General features: G+C 39.1%; 1 protein-coding gene across 6 annotated transcripts in view; it reads right to left on the bottom strand.

The window, feature by feature from the left end:
- prkn (parkin RBR E3 ubiquitin protein ligase) overlaps nt 1-24,023 on the bottom strand; it is a 1,184,373-nt gene that overhangs the window by 981,539 nt on the left and 178,811 nt on the right. For 5 of the 6 annotated variants that reach the window (XM_072265746.1, XM_072265747.1, XM_072265749.1 and 2 more), the window contains exon 2: nt 21,808-21,971. The exons of the other annotated variant lie outside the window; for it this stretch is intronic. In XM_072265746.1, coding sequence (XP_072121847.1) covers nt 21,808-21,971 — 164 coding nt within the window. The remainder of the gene's footprint in view (nt 1-21,807; nt 21,972-24,023) is intronic. 6 annotated transcript variants of the gene reach the window in all.

Genomic DNA, 24,023 nt, shown 5'->3' with positions numbered 1-24,023 from the left:
AAAAGACTGGGGTGTATTTGTATTCACTTCAGTGTGCATAACTGAATATTTATAAATACCTTTGCACATATGAAAGCATATGATTTTGGAAACAAGTATTTTCCACTTTTTGTCTCATACGCCACCTGCTCCAGAATTCAGTAAAGTTTGCTCCCTGACTTCTTTGCTCTATCAGTATATTTTGAATCTAATTTTAGAAGACACCTATAGTACACCAATCTTACATTGTTACTGTAAGAGGCGAAAGACAGAAAGGAACTTTGAGACAAATATGTAAGAGGAGTGCTTGATGGCTCTGGGCCTGTACTTGCTGGAGTTAAGAAGAATGTGGGGGGGGGGGGTTGGAATCTCATTGAAACTCATCAAATATTGAAATGCCTCAAGACAGTGGATGTACAGAGGAAGTTTCCTTTCGTGGTAGAGGTCTAGGACCAGAGGGTACAGCCTCAGAATAGAAGGACATGCAAAACATAAACATAAACAAAACTCCAAAACATAAAACTAATCAAAATAAAAACTTGGATCCAGGAGTTCTTGATTTGTTGGTCCTTGTGCTCACAAGACAGCTTACAAAAACTTGCAGAACCAGCAGCTTATGGGCTTAATAGTATCCAGGTCACAATGGGCAGCACTATTAGCATTAACCAGAAGTTCATCAAAAACCAGTGTCAAAATATTTTCCATAAGCAATGACACAAAGGAAAAAGAAAATCTAAATCTGCACTTTGCACAATTGTTTTTATTGGAAAATAAACTTAATGCTCCAAAATGTATCCGCATTTACTGTATAAGCTAAGTTGCAGTATCAAATATTCTACTGATTCTACTTCACTGAATATTTCATCACTGAGTACTTGTTACATGAATAAGCTATGGAAAATGTAACATAAGCATCAGGCTCATTTTTGTTAAATGAATATCTATACAATTCTAATTATAATATTTCCCCATCTGAAAATTTCTTACCATGTTTATATGTCAAAGTTGCGAAGTGAAACTGCACTGCGCTGCAATAATTCATTACTATCCTACAAAATAAAACATTTTAAAAGCCTTTGACACAATAAAAACAATTTGCTGATATTGACTGCAGCTGAATTCTAGCTCTTTTTCTGAATGTTGAAGTATGTAAAGCCACTATTGTGAAAACTGCTTCCACTTCAGCATGCACAGGGTGACCTGAGTGAGAAAGCAGGAACAAAGATCTTGGAGAAGATGCAGTAGTAAACTCAGGAACGATGTAGTCCTGAGAGAAATCAACAGGTTCAAGCTTCATGGGGTCAACACCAAACTAGTTCAGAGATGAGAAAAGCAGAGACTCTCGCTAAACAGAGACTAAACTTGGAAGATTGATAGTCATCGTCCTGGTAGAATGATCAGAGCTGAAATGGAAACAATCTGAGTTTCCATTTCAAGACTTTCATGGCCATCAACTACATCTCAGTTCGAGCTACATGTATATTAATAAGTAGCCACCAGTTTTGTTCTGGAAAGTCATCAAAGTAGTTAAGTTCATACCTGTTTTTTGTACTTGCATGTCAACTCTAAATGATTCCTGGACAATGCAACCCAGCTCCCTCTGAACAGTAAAACCTTCACCATCCAATCACGCAATATTTTAGAACTATTTTGTCTTTCTATATTTTCTAACAAAGTGAATGATCTTACGTTTTCCACGTTATATTCCTTCTGCCATATCCTATTGAACAGCCTGTCTATTCCTCGAAGCCTCTCTGCATTCCCGTACTGTCACCTGGATCATAAGTAAATGCCTCAGAAAGGCGGCATCCATCATTAAGGACCCCCATCACCCAGGACATGCTGGTACCATCAGGAAGGAGGTACAGAAACCTAAAGGCACACACGCAACAACTCAGGAACAGCTTCTTCTCCTCTGCCATCCGATTTTTGATTGAAATGAATTGAATTGAATTGACTTTATTACTTACATCCTCCACATACATGAGGAGTAAAACTCTTTGCATTACATCTCCATCTAAATGTGCAATGTGCAATTTATTGTAATTTATAATAACTAGTACATACAACAGGATAGTCAATATAACATAGAAATACAGTTGTGTCAGCATGAATTAAGCAGTCTGATGGCCTGGTGCAAGACGCTGTCCCAGAGCCTGTTGGTCCTGGCTTTCATGCTGCGGTACCATTTCCTGGATGGTAGCAGCTGAAACAGTTTATGGTTGGAGTGACTCAGGTCTCCAATGATCCTTCTGGCCCTTTTAACACACCAGTCAGGATGCTCTCAATTGTACCCCTATGGAAAGTTCTTAGAATTTGGGTTGGCCATACCAAAATTCTTCAAACGTCTGAGGTGAAAGAGGCGCTGTTGTGTCTTTTTCACCATACAGCCAGTATACCCCATGTGAGATCCTCAGTGATGTTTATGCCAAGGAACTTAAAGCTGTTCACCCTCCCAACCCCAGATCCATTGATGTCTATAGAGGATAACCTGTCTCCATTCCTCCTATAGTCCACAACCAGCTCCTTTGTTTTTACAACATTGAGGGAGAGGTTGTTTTCTTGACACCACTGTGTAAGGGTGATGACTTCTTCTCTGTAGGCTTCCTCATTATTATTTGAGAGTAGGCCAATCAGTGTAGTGTTGCCAGCAGATTTGCTGAAACCTTACTTCTAATTATCACCTGTTACCCGATGCAAGAACACACAGTACTACGGGAGATAAAGCAACTTCTTTATTAGCAGCTCGCTACTGGAAAAAGAGCGCACTTCTCGGACACACACGGGATCCGTACCAGTGGTCTCTCTCCCTCAAAGTACACAGACACAGAGTTTTTATATCATTTATGCCATGTAACAGGAAACAAGTCTTAGCTATCCCCATAGTCATGTGCCCAGCAACAGTGGTATTTTAAGACAAAGACCCTTTGGTTATCTTAAAAGGCAAAAGCCATCAAACTGAGATTGTGCACAATGAGGTAGTTCCTCATTTATTTTAGACAGCTTTACCACATCATGCAAGGTGAAACAAGAATTACAAGGTCATATTGAACCTTTGTCTAACTTAAGAGTATTTATAGGACTAGCTTATAGACAAAGACAGAAAAGCAGAACCCAATTCACAAAACATAACTCCTGCAAAATTGTCAGTCTGAAAGCAACGCAGGCAGACCACCCAGACAGAATTCCGAGCAACCCCTCCTCACAAGGGTCCGAAAACCACCCCCCAACCCCTTCAACCCTTCAACATGTCAGATTGGCTGTGGGTGGCGACACAGTCATGGTATACAGAGAGTAAAGGAGGTGGCTTAGTACACAGCCTTGAGGGGCACCTGTGTTGAGAGTCAGAGGGGCAGAAGTGAGGGAGCCTACTCTTACCACCTGCCGGCAATCTGACAGGAAGTCCAGGATCCAGCTACACAAGGTCGAGGTCTCTGAGCTTCTTGTCGAGCCTGGAGGGAATTATGGTGTTGAATGCTCAACTGTAGTCCAAGAACAGCATTTTCACATAAGCATCCTTCTTCTCCAGATGTGTAAGGATGGTGTGTAGAGCTGTGGCTATGGCGTAATCTGTCGATCGGTTGTGTCAGTAGGTGAATTGTAGGAGGTCCAGTGTGGGTGGTAGCAAGCTACAGATGTAGTCCTTGACCAGCCTCTTAAAGCATTTGCTTAATATTAAGATGAGTGGACATTGAACTCATGAACACGACCTCACTATATTTAAATTTTTTGCACTACTTATTTAATTTAACTATTTAATATAGTTATATATTAATGGACAATATCTAGTAACATGAGGAAATGAATTGTAGCAGCAGAGATGTGATTTTTGAGGAGGATGCAAAGATATCATGGACGAAACAAGTATCTAATGAGGATGTCACGAACAGAGCAAACACAAAAAGAGAAATAATGTATGAGATCATGAAAAGGCAACGTAACTTCATTGGACATGTGATTAGGAAAGAGGAGTTAGAATGCACAGTAATTATGGGAAAGATTGAAGGGAAGAAAGCAAGAGGAAGACAAAGACAAATGATGATGGAGACAGCAGCCAGAGAACTGGAAATGAATACCAATGAATTGATCCACTTGACCCAAAACAGGAGTGTGTGGGCCATGGCAGTCAAAGCTCAAACTGGGCACGGACCCTGATGATGATGATGATGATTTAATATATATACACTTACTGTAATGCTGCTGAAAAGACAACAAATTTCACGACATATGCCGGTGATATTAAACCTGATTCTGATTCTGAAATAAATAAACGAGTAAATAAATAAATAAATATTAGTCAGCAAGTTCATAAATAGGTTGGTAGGTAGGTAGATAAACAAAAAAAAAAGTGATTCCAGCTGTTAAACTTGTACCATTTCACCATAAAAGTAGCAGTGAGTCACTGGTGTTGGTAAACTAGTTTAACCAGCTCTCTAAATATCTAGATTCCTGATTAGCTGGAATCAGCAACAGTTTTATAAGCTTTTAGGTCTTAAGTTTTCAGAGGCAGGTAGAATAGACTTCTTTGCTTTAAAATTGCAATTTGGTTACATTTCAAACATTGGACTGTTGAATGACTCTAAACAATCACCTGTCAGGAAACAACTGATTCAAATACACAAGTCTAAATCGGTGAAATTCAGCTCGATCTCACTGAGCAATGCTGCTTCACCATGCCAGAGATAAAGGATCACAAAATCTCATGAAAGTCAAGCAACAGATTCTGGTGAAGTTTCATTCAGTCTTGCGAACAATTACCAAAACAGCATTAATCAGTGTATACAGACATTCATGAAAAGCAGCACTCACAGCTCAGAGGTTTTCATCATGTGTTTGAACTCATTATATTTTGGTTTGGTTCCACCTGGTTCCACCTAGCACCTAATATCCTCTGTCCCATCCCTCCTTCTCAATTTCATATATGGATCATCTTGTCTCTACACTCTCAATCCTCAAGTGAGCTCTCAACATGAACTGTCAACGTCCCTTTGACTCTACAGATGCTACTTGATCCACCGAGTTCTTCTAGCAGTTTATCTTTTGCTAGTTTTGTTCAATATTGAATCCAGAAGGTTTTAATATTAATGAGGCTAATGCTTCAATGGTTCAAGTTTCAGGTAGCTTTGGGCCTCCCAGTAAGGGCACACATTCTGTACAAGGTGTCTCCTTGCAGCAAAAATTAGGCCCAAAGCATTCGTTCCTTTTGGCAAACGTTAATAATAGCTGTGAGATGTCAGGACCAATTAAATTGGAATTGCTGTTATAATACTTTTATTCATATGCACATGTTTCTATAGTTCCATTTACAAAGATATAGTACTCGTCCTTTGCCATTTTGGTAAGATTTCAAAGTCTCTCCATTGTATAGCTTTGTCTGGCAGCATGATGCAATTACAGCTATTCATTACTTTTATCAAAGCAAGTGTCAAGGGACACCTTCTGCTATCAGGAACATTGGCAGGTGCCCTTCCAAATGCGCTTTCATTATTACTCTTCGCTTCTAGAGAGAAAAAGGAATGATGAAAGGTCTTTCTGGTTGAGATTCAAGCTCAAGTCTCCATGATGAAAATAAAATTTCTCAAAACCTATTGTGCTTATGGTCTCCTTTCAGTAACAACTCCCATACTCAATAATATGAACAAAGTATTTTAACAAATAGGATACTGGCAAAGTCTGCTACAAATGGTTAAGATTACACATTCATTAAAAATCTGACATTGTATTCAGAATATATTTAGTTATTCTGCCCCTCTTTATGGGTTAATTGATAAAAAGTTCATTTTTGATAGATTATATCTTATGATAATAGAACCTATTAACAGAAATTAATAGAGTAGGTTTATTAATAGAAATATATCTCTTTCCCCTCACACGGGTAATTTCAGTTTCCTAACAGAAACTTCAAAGTTTACATCTTAGTGTTCCCTTAACCCAACGATTAAGGGACATATCAAATGATGATGACAGCATGGAAATACCCCATGAAATTTCCATCAGACTAAATGGAAATTAATTGCCTCTGATGTTTACTTTCCTCTAATATTCCCCTTCCTTAAGGTACTCTTGTAATGTAATTTTGATCTTAGCTTCACACTACGTATTTATTCTTTTTAAATATCCCCTTCAATTCTTTTAAAAGCTCAGATTTATATCTGTGTTATTATACAAGTGGACAACAAAAATCACCTATCACATTACAATTTTTATGTCACAGAATATTAATTCACAGGTTTGGGCATTGCTGATAAGACTAGCTTGTCAATTCCCAATTTTCTTTGAGAAGGTGCTGGTTAATCACTACCTGAATTGCTGCATCCCAACTTGTGAAAATATTCCCAGCATGAAATTGCGATGAATATTTGCTTCCTAGACGAGGAGGCCTCATGTTTGCCAAGCTCAACTTTCTAATCACAGTAACTGCCGCTTGTAAGATCAAACAGCAAAAGTTAAACTTCCAATTACGTCCTTTATTTAGCTTCTGGGCATAAATGGGAGACAGTCTTCAGTTATTATAATGTAAATAGCAAGCAGTAATCAGTCTGAAGTTAAAACAAAGTACTGTCTGTAGAGCAGTTTTGCAAACAAGTTCTATATATAATATAGCAGACACTCTGTCTGTAGGAAGCAGGATATTGGGCCACTGCGCCTGGTTTATCACTAGTCAAGAGGTGCAGTCTAAGACAATGGGTTACTTAATTTGGCTTATTTCCAAACAGTCTAGATGGCTAAATTGGTTAGTTCAAAGAATGCAGACAGATGGAGACAATGATTTAGCATATCAATAACTGATCTATTAATAGGTTGAGAGTTTTATGTACTCAGAGAACTCAGGTTTACAGCATTAATTATGGGTAGCTGGGAACTGTGTCTCTAAAAGCTTTTAGACCATTTCTGTAAAATGGTATCAGAGAAAAAGTAAACAGTAAGACGGTGCAAAAGTCTTAGGTGCATGTAAAAAAAAGCAAAGATGCATTCAAAAATAATGGCATGAAAAGTTTCTAAATATCAAAAATAAAACTATAAAGAGTAGTAAACAGTGGAAAAGCTATATCAAATCAATATTCTGTCATGTAGTTTTATAAGAAAATTGGCTAGTAGGTTGTTCCAAGCATCTTGGAGAACTTGGCATGGTACTTCTGCAAACTTTGGCTGTCTTGCTTACTTCTGTCTCTCCAGGTAATCCCAAGCAGCCTTGATGATGTTGAGATCAGGGCTCTGCAGGGGCCATACCATCAGAAGTCTTATAAAAACTCTAGGGTGTCTAAGACTTTTGCACAGTACTGTACATGTGAAGTCACCTAAGTGGCAAAGAAACTGTATAAATGTAGAGAGCCATTCAAGCTTATTAGGAATGGTTAAAGAACATCAAGAAAAATGATAGAAAGGTGGGATAATCCATCCTCTGGCTTTGATTTCTGCAACAGACAATTTGTTCATTTGCATCATTGGTATGCCTTTTTAGTTGATAGGAATTGTACCTGTGTTTTTTAAGTCATTCGTGTTTCTAAAATAGTTTGTAATTTGGAAATGTCTTATAAGACATAAATCCTCCGTGGGTTTTAAATGTGTTTTAAGAATTTTGTTTGGATTTAAAGGTGCATTGCTGCAAATAAATGAACTGTGCTTAAATTACTTTGTTCGCTGGAAGTATTTTCTCCAAGTTAGGGAGAGGAGACCCACTACTCAAATAGAGGGTACTGGCAGCTAAACTCATCAAGGAGACTAAACAGGGCAGTAAACTAGTCTTTGAAGTTACAGTAGAATCTCCCTTTAGGGAAAGTATTCATGGCTATTTATATCTGATAGGGCTTAAGGTTATTATTTGAGTTTAGAATTTCATGGTCAGCAAACTCAGTACCATGACAAAATAAAATAGGGACTTCCCCATGATTTTGATTAATTGATGATAGGGGTGGTGGAGATAACAAGCTTGACAGGTGTGTCAGTGAAATAGTTATGACATATTAGAAACATAGAAACATAGAAAACCTACAGCACAAACGAGGCCCCTCGGCCTACAAAGATCTACTGAACATGTCCTTACCTTTGAACTACCTAGGCCTACCCATAGCCCTCTATTTTCTAAGCTCCATGTATCCATCCAGGAGTCTCTTAAAAGACCCTATCGTTTCCGCCTCCACGCCGGTGCCGGCAGCCCATTCCACGCACTCACCACTCTCTGTGTAAAAAACTTACCCCTGACATCTCCTCTGTGCTTTCTTCCAACCACCTTAAAACTATGCCCTCCCATGTTAGCCATTTCAACCCTGGGAAAAAGCCTCTGACTACCCACACAATCAATGCCTCTCATTATCTTGTACACCTCTATCAAGTCACCTCTCATCCTCCGTCGCTCCAAGGAGAAAAGGTCGAGTTCACTCAACCTATTCTCGTAAGGCATGCTCCCCAATCTAAGCAACATCCTTGTAAATCTCCTCTGCACCCTTTCTATGGTTTCCACATCCTTCCTGTAGTGAGACGACCAGAATTGAGCACAGTACTCCAAGTGGGGTCTGACCAGGGTCCTATATAGTTGCAACATTATCTCTCAGCTCTTAAACTCAATCCCACGATTGATGAAGGCCAATGTACCATATGCCTTCTAACTACAGAGTCAACCTGCATAGCAGCTTTGAGTGTCCTGTGGACTCGGACCCCAAGATCCCTCTGATCCTCCACACTGCCAAGATTCTAGGTATTAATGCTATATTCTGCCATTATTTTTGACCTACCAAAATGAACCACCTCACACTTATCTGGGTTGAACTCCATCTGCCACTCCTTAGCTCAGTTTTGCATCCAACCAATGACCCACTGTTATCTCTGACAGCCCTCCACACTATCCACAACACCCCCAACCTTTGTGTCATCAACAAATTTACTAAACCATCCCTCCACCTCCTCATCCAGGTCATTTATAAAAATCACAAAGAGTAGGGGTTCCAGAACAAATCCCTGAGGCACACCACTGGTCACCGGCCTCCATGCAGAATATGACCCGTCTACAACCACTCGTTGCCTTCCGTGCGCAAGTCAGTTCTGGATCCACAAAGCAATGTTCCCTTGGATCCCATGTATCCTTACTTTCTCCATAAACCTTACATGGGGTACCTTATCAAATGTCTTGCTAAAATCCATATACACTACATCTACTGCTCTACCTTCATCAATGTGTTTCGTCATATCCTCAAAAAATTCAATCAGGCTCATAAGGCACAACCTGCCTTTCACAAAGCCATGCTGACTATTCCTAATCATACTATGCCTCTCCAAATGTTCTGCCTGCCTTTCAGTATCTCCTCCATCAACTTACCAACCACTGAAGTAAGACTCACTGGTCTATAATTTCCTGGGCTATCTCTACTCCCTTTCTTGAATAAGGGAACAACATCCGCAACCCTCCGATTCTCCAGAACCTCTCCCGTCCTCATTGATGATGCAAAGATCATTGCCAGAGGCTCAACATCTCCTCCCTCACTTCCCACAGTAGCCTGGGGTACATTCCGTCCAGTCCCAGTGACTTATCCAACTTGATGCTTTCCAAAAGCTCCAGCACATCCTCTTCCTTAATATCTACATGCTCAAGCTTTTCAGTCCGCTGCAAGTCATTCCTACCATCGCCAAGATCCTTTTCTGTAGTGAATACTGAAGCAAAGTATTCATTAAGTACCTCTGCCATCTCCTCCAGTTCCAAACACAGTTTTCCACTCTCACATTTGATTGGTCCTATTCTCTCATGTCTTATCCTCTTGCTTTTCACATAACTGTAGAATGCCTTGGAGTTTTCCTTAATCCTGTCCGCTAAGACCTTCTTATGGCCCCTTCTGGCTCTCCTAATTTCATTCTTAAGCTCCTTCCTGCTAGCCTTATAATCTTCTAGATCTCGATCACTATCTAGCTTTTTGAACGTTTTGTAAGCTCTTCTTTTCTTCTTGACTAGATTTATAAGAGCCTATGTACACCACAGTTCCTGTACTCTACCATCCTTTCTCTGTCTCATTGGAACGTATCAATGCAGAACCCCATGCATATATCCCCTGAACATTTGTCACATTTCTTGCAAACATATTGTTTGCTGTTGCAATGGTGGTGGACATACGAAGGAATAAATGTCAATCAAATGGGCATTTTTGTCCTGAATGATGACATGCTACACTCTTCCGAGCAAATATTCAATCACAACACTGATTTGAATTTGGCAGATAGCTGGAAATCTTAGAAGAGATAGGAACACAAGAGACTGTGCAGATCCCGAACGACACACACAAAATGCTGGAGAAACTCAGCAGGTCAGGCAGCATCTGTGGAGAGGAATAAACAGTTGAAGTTCTGGGCCAATTCCTAATGAAGGGTCTCAACCTGAAAAGTCAACTCCGTAGATGCTGACCTGCTGAGATTCTCCAGTATTTTGTGTGGGTGTTGTTCTAGAAGAGATAGGAGGTGAGTTAATTGCAGAATAACCAACCACTGATAAATCAAAGAAGTCTTGTTTCTCTAGGCACGATGAATCCCCTTTTTTGTGCTAGTGGAATTGCAAATAACTTTTGCAGCATGTTTGTGTGCTTTGTGTAACTTATCACATTAAATTGTGATTTTCTGGTGGTACTACTAGTCCTGATGAAGTGCTTATTTAACACCTATTCTGCTGCACTGACTACACAAATGTTACTCATACACATTGTGGCCTCTGCACATAAAATCAGGTCTATCACTTGCAGATTTCTTGAGAATTGAAATGTAAGAGAGTTCTTTGTACCAAACACAGCTGAATTTTGGAGCAGTATTGCAGAATTTGATTATAATTACAGAGACTTCTATATTTCTTGTAGAATCTGTGCCTTAACAGTGGTGTGCAACCAGAAACAGGAAAATGTAAACTAAAAATTCAAGACCTCCTTATCAGAGGATGCCGATAAAGGTAGAGGGAAAATAGCATTGGACATCTCAAATTCTTCGTGCAACCAGTGACAAATCTACATAAATGCAAACATTTTCACAAAATGTCATTATTTAGATTTGCCTCTTTGTACAAGTAGACACTTGACAATGCATCATGCCTGGATTACTCTTCCTGTGGAGGCAAAGGGCCTAAGGTTCTGAGACTGTCAATCATTTTCAATCAGCTACAGATGATTTATGCAACATATCACAGCAGTGTGACACCCTACTCCTAGTTAGTGGAATTGTTCTCCTCCACCTTATGGAGATAGCAGCAGGCAGAATGGGCATGGCACACTGCAAATATAACAGATTTCCTGAGGACTTTGAAAAGGTAGCATTGTTTCAGCTCACTTTTTCTCAAGAACCTTTCCAGATCCAGTTAAAGCAAGGCTCAGACACTACCTGAGTCTTCTGTGTAACAACATTCCTGCAGTCATAGAATGCAGCATCGATTTACAGCTCAAAAGAAAATCTGTGAGACAATGCTTCATTGCGAGTTCTTTGATCTGCCTTGCATAACTGTTTCCTCCAGTGTCTGTTTCACTGTATGTATTTGATCTCCACTTTCCTATCTGAAGCTGGGTTACCTGAAATGATGTTTGATACCATTTTGTTTCACAAACTGTTCAAATTGAAATGACTGACACTGCCGACCATTATCCAATACAAATCCTCAAGAAGACCATTTGGTGTGGAAGTTGATCTGAGTTTCACAAATGAAAATCAGAAAACTACAGAAGGTGAAGGTTGTAAAGAAAAACAAAATTTGCTGTACAAACTCAGTAGGTCTGGCAGCATCTATGCAGAAAGAAACCCAGGTGTCTAAGGTTGATAATCTTTTGCAGAAAATCTTACAGGTAATTTTAAACAAGGACTTCAACCATGTGGCTGTGTGAGCTCAGAATATTAATGAAAAGAGCAACAAATTCAACCAGCCAAATAATTATATACATCCAGCTCATAGCAAAGTCATATAATCGTTTTTATTATAGGCATCCGTTAGTCTCGTGAGACCATAGATTTGCGCCTTGGAAGGTTTCCAGGGCGCAGGCCTGGGCAAGGTTGTATGGAAGACCAGCAGTTGCCCATGCTGCAAGTCTCCCCTCTCCACGCCACCAATGTTGTCCAAGGGAAAGGCACCAGGGCCGATACAGCTTGGCACTGGTGTCATCGCAGAGCAATGTGTGGTTAAGTGCCTTGCTCAAGGACACAACACCCTGCCTCAGCTGAGGCTCGAACTAGCGACCTTCAGATCACTAGACTAATGCCTTAACCACTTACCAACCAGTCATTTAGATTCATCCAGTCAGTCCAGATGAAGGCTCTTATCCCAAAATGTCAAATATCTTTTCCCCTCCATGGATGCTGCCTGATCTGCTACATTATTACCCCCTTGAAACTAATCAATAATCTCCAAGATTTTGGCCTTGATACCTCTTTGTGCAACCGGATCCTCGATGTCCTCACTTGCAGACTTCAGTGAGTTTGGATTGGCAACAACATCTCCTCCACAATCTCCAAAAGCACAGGTGCACTACAAGGCTGTGTGCTTATCCTTCTCCTCACCCCCCTCCCCGTTGTTCTACTTGCTTTATGCCTATGAGTGTGTGGCTAAGTACATCTCCAACACCATATTTAAGTTTGCTGATGATACCACTGTTGTCGTTGGTCAAATCAAAAGTGGTGACGAATCGGCATATACGAGGGAGATTGAAAATCTGGCTGAGTGGGGCCACAATAACAACCTCTCACTCAACATTGTCAAAACCAAAGAGCTGATTATTGACTACAAGTGGAAGAAGCTAGAGGTCCAAGAGCCAGTCCTTATCAGGAGATCCGAGGCAGAGAGTGTGAGTAACCTTAAATTCATTGCCATCATCATATTAGAAAATCTGTCCTGGAACCAGTATGTAAGTGTCATCACAAAGACAACACCCCTACTTCCTTAGATGTTTGCGTAGATTCAGTATGTTACCAAAAACTTTGAAAAACTTCGACAGATATACAGTGGGGAGTATCCTAACTGGTTGCATCACAGCCTGGCATAGAAACACCATTATCCAGGAATTGCGAAGATTACATAAAGTGGTAGATACAGCCCTGTCCATCACAGGCAAAGCCCTCCACAGCATTGAGCACATTCACATTGAGCAATGCTACAAGAAAGCAGCATCCATCATCAAGGGCATCCACTATCCAGGCTATGCCCTCTTCCCATCACCACCAGACAGGAGGTACAGAAACTTTACGTCCCACACCACCAGATTCCGTAACGGTAATTATTCTACAACCATCAGGATCCTGAACTAGTGTGGATAATTTCATTCACCACATCTCTGAATTGATTCTATGACCTACAGACACACCTTCAGGGACTCTTTACAACTCATATTCTCAGTACTTTTTTTGCACAACATGTCTTCTTTTGCACGTTGTTTTTATGTCAGTCTTTGTTCATATAAAGGGGAGGAGAAGATGGCGGCGCGATGCAGTGCACGCAGCCGCTCTGAATGATATCGTATTTGTGAACTAGGATGCCGTGCACAATCCTGATTTGATGGAGACAGCCATGAGAAGCACGGAGGAACATCTGGAAAATCTTCTGAAATGCCTGCTTCGCTGCCGCTGCTACTGTGCGATCAAGAATCTCCGGAGGGGAAGGTCCCAAATCCTCGGCTTTGCCTATTGCCTGTTGCCTAGGCTGGGCTCGAAGTGCTCGGCAGAGATGGTGCTCGGTGCTTGGTGTCGGAGAGCTGGTTGGAGGCTCGAAGTTTTCAGATGGACTTGGAGTCGGACTGTGGTCGGGTGCTTCCAGGATGCTGCATCGGCAAGTTTGCGGCGCTGGAAGCTCATGGCAGGGAGAGTTTCTCCCTTCAACTGTCTGCATGAGATGATGGGACTTTCGAGAGACTTTGAGACTATTTACCATGCCCATGGTCTGTTCTTCTTTCAAATTACGGTATTGCTTGCACTATTTTAACTATATGTTATCATTATGTGCTTCTTGTCAGTTTTTTTAGTCTTGGTTTGTCTTGTGTTTCTGTGATATCATTCTGGAGGAACAAATTGTATCATTTCTTAATGCATGCATTACTAAATGATAATAAAAGAGGACTGCATGTCCTCATAATCTAATCTAATCTACGCTATATAGTTTTTAATAAATTCTAATGTATTCTTTATTTTCCTGTAAATGCCTGCAAGAAAATGAATATCAAGGTAGTATATGGTGACATATATGTATTTTGATAAGAAATTTACTTTGAACATGGAACTTCAAATGAAGGGAAAGACATATGAGAGAAAAAGGATATCAAATGTGGTAGAATGTAGTAACTATTCAGTCAATAGTGCTAAAAGTCTGCAGGATTCCTCCCTTGCTTGCATCAATCTTTTAGTAAAGGTCTACTTGGAAGATTAGAAACTAGATTAATATGCAAGTTTTCATGTTTTATGCCTCTTTATTTTTTGCCCCAATTTTCTATCAATATTATGAGATAACTAGTACAAATACAGTGGAGATTTTATTCTGTCCTAAGATTTGCAAATAAACCATACTGTGTGTGTGTGTGTGTGTGTGTGTGTGTGTGTGTGCGCGCACTTGCACTTCATATTTATTCTAGCATAAGACATTAAACAATTACAGTATTTGTTCATAATCAATAGAGTTACAACCACACAAAGAATTGTAGCAGCTAGTCATTAATCAAAGCACTCCAAATAAACACTCTGACATGTTCTTACTCTCTTAAACTCATTATATATGTGCATATTTCAGATATTAAATTTACATCTCAAAGTTCTGTAATATACAGCTACTGGTAAAATAACGTTACCAGTCATTTCACAATAAACTTGCTGTTTTCAAGACAACATTTCTGATTTTCTGGTGTGAATATCAATGACACAAAACAAACTCACAGTTCATCTGTGTACTGCCAACGATGCCAGATTAAAATTGGTCCCAAATTAATACAAAAAAAATGAATAATATGAAAATCAGACTAATAATATTCTGCAATACCAAGTAATAAATCATATTTAAAAATCAGATATCATTAATATTATTTTCCAGCTGTAATATTTCCAAAATAATTGACATTCAAGTTGATATCAATCAATCTGATGGTAAATGGTTACCAACATATTAATAAAACCAATACTGTAGCACCAAAACTACATCAAGGAAAATACCCATGAATAGATGAGTAAATTATATCTTGATGAATAAGAACAATTTATCTGATCACTGACACAACTAGCCTAATGTGAATAAGTAGACGTAAGTGCATCCAACTAATTTAAGTTAATTATGCAGGTGTTTAATCATATGTTTTAAACAATGATTATGACAATACTAGCAGAAAAAAAGCAACAGAGATTAGGACAACAAAGGGATGGTCCTGAGAGTCAGAGGAGTGACTCTGGGACTGCTTTGAGTCGGTGGACTGGGCATGTTCAACAAGGACTCATCTCTGCATCTTAATGGATACACCACAGTTGTCACGGACTTTATAAAAACTGTTGTAGATGAGTTTGTCCCCACAAAAATCATTCAGTCTTCCCCAACCAAAAGCTTCGGATGAACCATGAGATCCACAGTCTGCTGAGGGCCAGATCAGAGGCATTCAAATCCGGCAACCAAGAAAATTATAAGGGGTCAAAGTACAAACTCCAGAAAGCCATCTCACAGGCGAAGTGGCAATTCTGGACTATTCAGGAATAAACATGAATCAATCGTGGATGCTCGAAAGCTGTGGCAGGGCTTGAACGCCATCACCTCTTACAAAGTGAAATCAAGAGACATAGGTAACAACAGCGTTTCACTTCCAGATGAACTCAATGCTTTCTATGTTCACTTTGACTGTCAAGCTACAGAGGAACCATGAACTCAACTCCCACAGCCCCCAATAACCCTGCAATTTTAGTCTCGGAGACTGATGTGACAGCATGGTAAACCCCCGGAAAGCATATGGCCTAGATGGGTTACCTGACCAAGTACGAAAGACCTGTGCTGATTAACTGGCTGCAGTGTTCACAGGGATCTTTAGCCTCTCGCTTAAAGCAGGCTTCAATTATACCGGTGCCTAAGAAGAATGTGGTAACCTGTCTCAATGACTATTATTCAAGTAGCACTTACATCCACCAGGATGAAGTGTTTTGAGTGGTTGGTATCAAACAAGTCAACTACTGCTGAGATGCAGCTTGGATCCACTCCAATTTGCTTAATGCCATTCCATTCACTCAACTTTGGAACATCTGAACAGCAAAGATGCATACATCAGGATGCTCTTTATTGACTACGGCTCGGCATTCAACACTAGCATCCCCTCAAAACTAATCAATAAGCTTCAAGGTCTCAAAACCTCCTTGAGCAATTGGATCCTTGATTTCTTCTCTTGCAGACCCCAGTCAGTTTGGATTGGCAGCAACATCTCCACAATCTTCCGTCAAGCACAGGTGCACCACAGGCTGTATGCTTAGCCCCCTGCTCTACTTGCTTTACACTTATAATTGTGTGGCTAAGCACAGCTCCAATGTCATATTCAAGTTAGCTGACGACACGGCTGTTGTTGGTCGAATCAAAAGTGATGGTGAATCAGCATACAGGAGGGAGATTGAAAATCTGGCTGAGTGGTGCCACAACAACAACTTCTCACTCAACGTCAGTAAAGTCAAGCAGCTGATCATTTACTGTGTCTTAATGATATACCTGAAAGAACATAAATTGAACCTAGACAACATGATGGAGGAGCACTACGCTCCTGAACAAGTTAATAAGGTTGAACGTGGAATGGGTGGAAATGGTACAGAATCAAAGGAACAGAGAATTCATGGAATTCATGTATGGTTCATCCCATTTGTCATGTGGCGGCAGCAACACCTGCTATAACCTTGTCCTCTTTATATCTACAGGGACAAGGTATCTAAAAGCAAATCAACAACATTTGTTCCCATCTACTAAGAGTCACCTGTCTGAGGAGTTTAGATGAATTTGCCAAGGAATTTTAATGGCTGCTTTTTAGATTTCTGTGAAGATTTCTGCAGCGATTCAATTAGTAGTAGTTTAAAAATCAGCATTGTTTAAATCCAGCACAATTCAAAAATAATTTTCACAGTACTTACAATATCAATATGGACAAGCAAATTAGAAGGAAATGAAGAGATTGAAAACGCACATTGAAAAAAGATTTGTCTTTTCAAATACCTGATATCATTCCTATTGTGTTGTGGAGAACCAATTCAAATACTCTATCTTATTGTATACTGGAATCAACTTGATAGTAAAACATAGGAAAAGCAAATATGTTGGAGGAGCAGCTTCACTATCAACTATACACCAGATTGGTGTAAAACAGGAACTGGTTCTTATTAATACTAAATAAATAAAGAGCAGGCATTTGTACAATGGCTTATCACAACATTATATCTTAAAATTAATGAAATGACAATTAAATATTTTGGTATTGTGGAAAATTGCACTTGTACATTGCGATTGTTAAATTGGGAGCTAAGAAAAGCATGGCCAAGGATTTTAGAGAGAGAAGACCAAGGTGGGGAGTTGAGCAGATGATGTGTTGACCAAAGAAAAAACAGTTTTAGGAATGACACAAATATACGGTTCAAAGCTAATCTCTGGGTCACAAATAACACAAATCACGAACAATGTTGTTAATTTTCAGCTAGTTGGCAGAGAGGGGCAGTGTCAATGGAAAATGCAACAGAGAGTTTTGGTTTTCTCAGTAATTTGACAGACAGCATTTCTGATAATCCAGTACTGGATGCTAGACAAACCATCTGATAAAGATTAAAGATTTAAACATTATCTTAAAGATTAGATATTTTTGACACATGGACATCAAAGCATATAGTGAAATATGTCCTTTGGATTAAATCAAATCAGAAAGAATTGTGCAAGTGTCACCACACCTCTGGCACCAATGTAGCAGGCCCACAACTCACTAACCCTAACTGTATGTTTTTGGAACATGGGAGGAAGCCAAAGCACCTGGAAGAAATACACAGTCACGGGGAAAAACGTACAAATACCTTACAGACAGCCACAGGAAGTGAATCCCAATGTTACAGCTAGTGCTGTAAAGTGTTGCATTAACCACTATGCTACTGTAGTAATTGGGTCATTAGAGGTAATTATAGATTAAGTTATCAGCACTCAGCATAGTAATGACTGTGATTTTCAACCATTCATTGACAAGATGCATGAAAATGTAGCCAAGTACATGGCTATACACTCAGTAGCTACTTTATTAGGTACCTCTTGTTGATGATCTTCTGCTACTGTAGCCCATCCACTTCAAGGTTCGATGTGTTGTGCGTTCAGAGATGCTCTTCTGCACACCACTGCTGTAATGCGTGATTACTTGGGTTACCATAGGCTTCCTGTCAGCTTGATCCAGTCTGGCTGTTCTCCTCTGACCTCTCTCATTAACTGGGTGCTTTTGCCCATGTAACCACTGCTTACTGAATTTTTTTTTGTTTTTTGTACCATTTTCTATAAACTGTAGAGATTGTTGTATATGAAAATCCCAGGAAATCAGCAGTTTCTGAGATACTCAGACCACCCCGTCTGGCACCAAGGTCAAAGTCACATGGATCACACTTCTTCACATTTTCTTACTACAGCTCCAAGACTAAGCCAATGACTCAGTATCCTACAGAAAGTAGCTTTCTTCTTGATACCCTAAATTCTCCTCATTATCTACAAATCACGTCTAGAGTGTGATGCAGTTCTCTTCACTTGCTTGATCTGAGTGCATTTCCAGTAATACGCTATAAGTCTAATACCATCCAGAACAAAGCAGTTTCCCTAACTGGTATCCTATCTCCTACACCTAACCATTCAAACCATCTACACAGAAGTTACACACCGAGGTTACCCTGACAGAACTTACCAAACCTATGACCCCTGACACCTCGAAGGCATATTTCTCTCCAAATCGTGCACCATCTTGATTGGAAATAAATAGATGTTCTCTTGAGGTTGCTCAGTCTAATTCCTGCAACTTCCAACAAGTGGGAATATTTTCATAAGAATGACTACACGTGTGTTCACGAAGACAGCTAACTACCACCTACTCAAAGGTAATTAGGATGAGAAATAAATGCCTGTAAGGCTCAGGCCACAAAAAATATATAAATGAAGAAAGTGCATTGTTTTGAATAATGTTCAAAGTTCAAAGTAAATTTATTATCAAAGTACATATACATCACCATATACAACCTTGAGATTTGTTTACTTGCAGACATACTCAGTAAATCCAATAACCATAATAGAATCAATGAAAGACCATACCCAACAAGGCATACAACCAGTGTGCAAAAGAAAAATAAACTGCGCAGATACAAAAAAAAATAATATAAATAATATAATATAAAAAATAAATAAATAAGCAATAAATATCGAGAACATGCGATGAAGAGTCCTTGGAAGTGAGTCCATAGGATGTGGGAACAGTTCAGTGATGGGGCAAGTGAAGTTATTCCTTTTGGTTCAATAGCCTAATGGTAGAGGGGTAATAACTGTTCCTGAACTTGGTGGTTTTGAGTCTTGACGTTCCTTTGGGGGAGTCCTGATGATGGATGCTGACTTCCTGCAACAACACTCCATGCTGATGTGCTCAAGGGTGAGGAGGGCTTTACCCATAATGGACTGGACCATATACACTACTTTTCATAGGGTTTTCTGTTCAAAAGGATGTCTCTAGTGAGTGCAGCAGGTTACATGCTCTGTGTAAATTGTGACCTGCTTCTCAGAGGCACCCATCATTTGCAGTATTTTAGGATCAGAATATTTGTTGGATAGTGAAAAAGACTGGTGTACAGTCTCAGTGTGGATGTTAATGCCCTTATAATGGACACTTGCAATATGTCTGGTTAAATACTTAAAACTACCAAAGTCAAAGAATGTGATCATCAGCTTATGCAAGCCAACACAAATCTCACCTGTTTTTTTGCCTTTTTATAGCTTAATGCATACTCAAGCAGAATGAACTGAAGGTGGATTGCTTCGGTGTAAAACAAAATGAAGAGTATTGTACTTATCCGGTAATCCCCAGGGGATGTGCAAACTAAGCATGTCCAAAAGAAGTAGTTTGTGTATAACGTCTGTGGTATAGCAAATAAGGAGACTCAAGGAAGAGTAATTGCCACAGGTGTTTAGCTGAAATAACATATCTCTATTATTAGAGCAAAATCAATCTTCTCATTTGAAATCATTAAAGTTCAGATAAAGCACGTCAGCAGTATGTGATGTAAATTTGGACTGTATGTAATTGGAAAACTATTTCTAATATTTGTTTATTTGTTCTCAGATGTATTAGAAAGAAGGTGTTTTTAGGGTGATAACATAATAGAAGTACTATTTCTTTTGTCCATATTAAAATTATCATTTCCTTTACAGGAAAAAAGATGTGCTTGCTTCAAGACATAGAGTATAGCTTTATTAAAATCTCACAATATTTTTAATGATTTTTATGTTGTGAGATGACAGTGAAGATCCAACCATCTCATCCCTAGAAACTTTCAAACTGACTACAAAAACAAGCAAGGAAAAATTAATTTAGCAACTGATTATTTTATTTCCTTTGCTCACTTCCTGTACTGTCTAGAACCCTGACCAAATAAACATAATTCACACATGAATGATATAACAGACTTCTATAATGTTTCAAAGGAAAATTATTCAGGTATGTGGAATAAACATCAGTGGTCACTGACCTGAGAGATGTTCCATGAAGAATATTCAGAGAGTAAAACTCTAACAGTGAGATTTATAAATATTTAAAGAATTACTCCGTATCAGAATACAAGCTTAAAGGGCAGATGCAGTAGATATAGAATTCCTCCATTTTCATGGTGCAGCAATAGATAGTTCCCAGAGTAGTGATATATTGTACATAGTAAGTACAAAAAACATTTCTCAATCTCATGTGGGACCCTCATCAACTAAAAAATAAATCTATCACATTAAACAATATTCTTTTTTGTACAAACAATGGTTTATAAACAGAACCAAGTATTATATCAGGGAGTTGTTCAAAGTCCTACCATTTTTATATAATTTGTCCAAGTGATAAGAGTAAAACCATACAAAGCTGAGTCACTCCTTTTATTTTACTCAATTTTTTCAGTATTTTTTCAAAGGAAATATGCCTTTGCCAGGTAATAAATTGTGGATAAATCTGTTTAACAGCAGTACCACTTCACAAGATACATAAAGGAAGCTTTGATTGGACAATGCAACCTATCAAAACCAATGCGAAAATCTTCACTACAGAACAATTAAATTTTCAACAAAAAACAGATTTTCTACATGTTATGGAAGGTTGATTTCCATTCAATTAAGCCAACAAGCACAATAAATTCCCCAATCATAACAGCATATCACAGATCATAAAAAAGGAAAATCCAACCATCTCATCCCTATAAACTTTCAAACTGACTACAAAAACGGGCAAGGGAAAATTCAGACATCAATTTTCCAATTATTTGAGTTGTCCCTGACCTTTAAAACAGTGGATTCATCGCATTCATGTCTCCTATCTTGGTACTGAGCAAAGATTGGAAAATGAAAAATGTGAAAAGGAATACTAAAAGGAAAACACAGAAATAGATAACTAGCTCACCCAGACAGCAAACATTTGCTCAATTAGTGCAGACTTGTCTCCTGTCCTTACTTACACATTTGCTGCATAATTAAGGTCAGAATTAGCGAAGCTACATTGAATAAAGTTCAAGAAAGCCCCAGTCACCATTTATTCAATTGCACCTGAGACCTGAATGTCAGATAGGCATTATTAGAGCTATAAGCCTCAGAGTTGGCAGCCTCTCAGCAAGGAACGAGAAAAAAAATGACAGAGAACCTACCTGCAGTGTCAAGTCATTCCTCAGCTCCTTTCCAACAAAGATCACACACAGCTGGTCAATTGGAACATCTCGTCTCTTAGCAACTTCCTCCTTAAGCTGGAGAATGCTGGCATTTGGACTGATCTCCACAGGGAATCCATGGCCCGAATTGAACCTAACAAACACTGACCCCAAACATCAAATTAATAAGTGATACATTAATTCTAAGAGGTTTTATATTGACACAATTGTTTATGATTTCATGAAAAATCAAAGGATGACATGTATTTATAAAGTGTTCTTTGCAGTCTTAAGTCACTTTTTCTACCTTTTAAAGCAGGAGTTCCCAACCTAGGATCTATGGACCTTTCAGCTAATGGTAGGGGTCCATGGCACGATAAAGGTTGGAACCCCTATTTTAAAGTGTCGTCAAAAATGTGGGAGCTTGTTCAATAAGCAATGCAAAAGGTCGCACTATTAGCAATGTAATAATGATCCAATCATCTGGTTTTGTGATATTGATTGATTGGTAAATATTAGGCCAGACATCAAAAGTACTCTTAAACAATATATATATACAAGCTTTCAAGAAAAAAATATACTAACAAAATGATAAAATTAACCAAAGTCAGGTGGTAATGTAACAGGACTGATGTCACCCGAATTAAGAAAATGATCATTTCTAAAAATAACAATCACCACAAACTTTGCACATGCTCTGTTGAGAATTTCTAAGCAAAGCTATGTTAGTGATAAATAGCAGTAACTTAATTCTGCTATTGGTCCCAAAATGTTATTCACAACATGTAAATAAATGTGTAAATTCAGTAACCATGAAATCATAAGGTTCCAAATATCTGGCACATAATACTTGAGAAAATCTAAGAAAGCAAAACAGATTAAAACAGAGAATACTCTGAATATTCAGCAGATCCGACAGCATCCATGGAGAGTGAACAGATTTAACTTTTTAAGTTGATGACATTTCATCAGAATTGTAAGATTTATGCCCTGTTTCACTTCTACTAATGCTGCCTCACTTGAGATGGTTCTGAAGATACTTCTGGTGTTTCTGTTCCCACCTCAGATTTCCAGCATGCACATTTCTTTTTGATTTTCAATTCCATTCCAGTAAATTTGTTTGAAAATCCATGGGGAGCAAATCCTTATCGAACTTGTACAAGTAACAGAACCTTGAGAAACTCGATGCTTTGCAAAGTCTTACATAGCAAACTGCACTGGTACATTTCCATGCACTATAGGCATAGGGGGCTTTGTAACTCACAGAGCTCAAATCTATGTTAAATCCTTAGCAATTTTCTGCAGTTAAAAATGAATCTTTTAACAAAATCTCCAAGGGTTTCTTTGTCAGACAATCCGATACTGTCTTCAGTTTGATATGTTGTGTGTGGGTTGATTTGAGATTTCCAGAGTTTGTCAGGCAGAATTTTCTTAAAGCTGCTCCTGTCACACCTATAGATGATATCCATGTGACAGCTAGTAATAACACTTTCACAATTACAGACAAGGCTGCAAGTTGAAAAGAAACGCAAAAGCAGGGCAGAAATAGTATGAGTTTTCTTAAGGAAAAGGAAATGGGGACGGTACATTTATAAACACAAGCACGAGGAAATCTGCAGATGCTGGAATTTCAAGCAACACACATAAAAGTTGCCAGTGAACGCAGCAGGCCAGGCAGCATCTCTAGGAAGAGGTACAGTCGACGTTTCGGGTCGAGACCCTTTGCCAGGACTAACTGAAAGAAGAGCTAGTAAGAGATTTGAAAGTGGGAGGGGGAGGGAGAGATCCGAAATGATAGGAGAAGACAGGAGAGGGAGGGATGGAGCCAAGAGCTGGACAGGTGATTGGCAAAAGAGATATGAGAGGATCATGGGACAGGAGGCCTAGGGAGAAAAAAAGGGGGAGGGGGGAAAGCCCAGAGGATGGGCAAGAGGTATAGTGAGAGGGACAGAAGGAGAAAAAGGAGAGAGAGAGAAAGAATGTGTGTAAATAAATAAATAAATAAATAACGGATAGGGTACGAGGGGGAGGTGGGGCATTAGCGGAAGTTTGAGAAGTCAATGTTCATGCCATCAGGTTGGAGGCTACCTAGACGGAATATAAGGTGTTGTTCCTCCAACCTGAGTGTGTATATGGTATACTTATATTGGGAATCAGAATACCACTGTACATTGGCAGGGAGCAGGAGCTGCAGCTGGCAGAGGCAGGTTCAAAAT

This window comes from Mobula birostris, chromosome 8 (assembly GCF_030028105.1).
Source record: "Mobula birostris isolate sMobBir1 chromosome 8, sMobBir1.hap1, whole genome shotgun sequence".
NCBI classification, from domain to species: Eukaryota; Metazoa; Chordata; class Chondrichthyes; order Myliobatiformes; family Myliobatidae; genus Mobula; species Mobula birostris.
The sequence above is the reverse complement of the archived record's forward strand: the minus strand, read 5'-3'. Positions and strand labels throughout refer to the sequence as shown.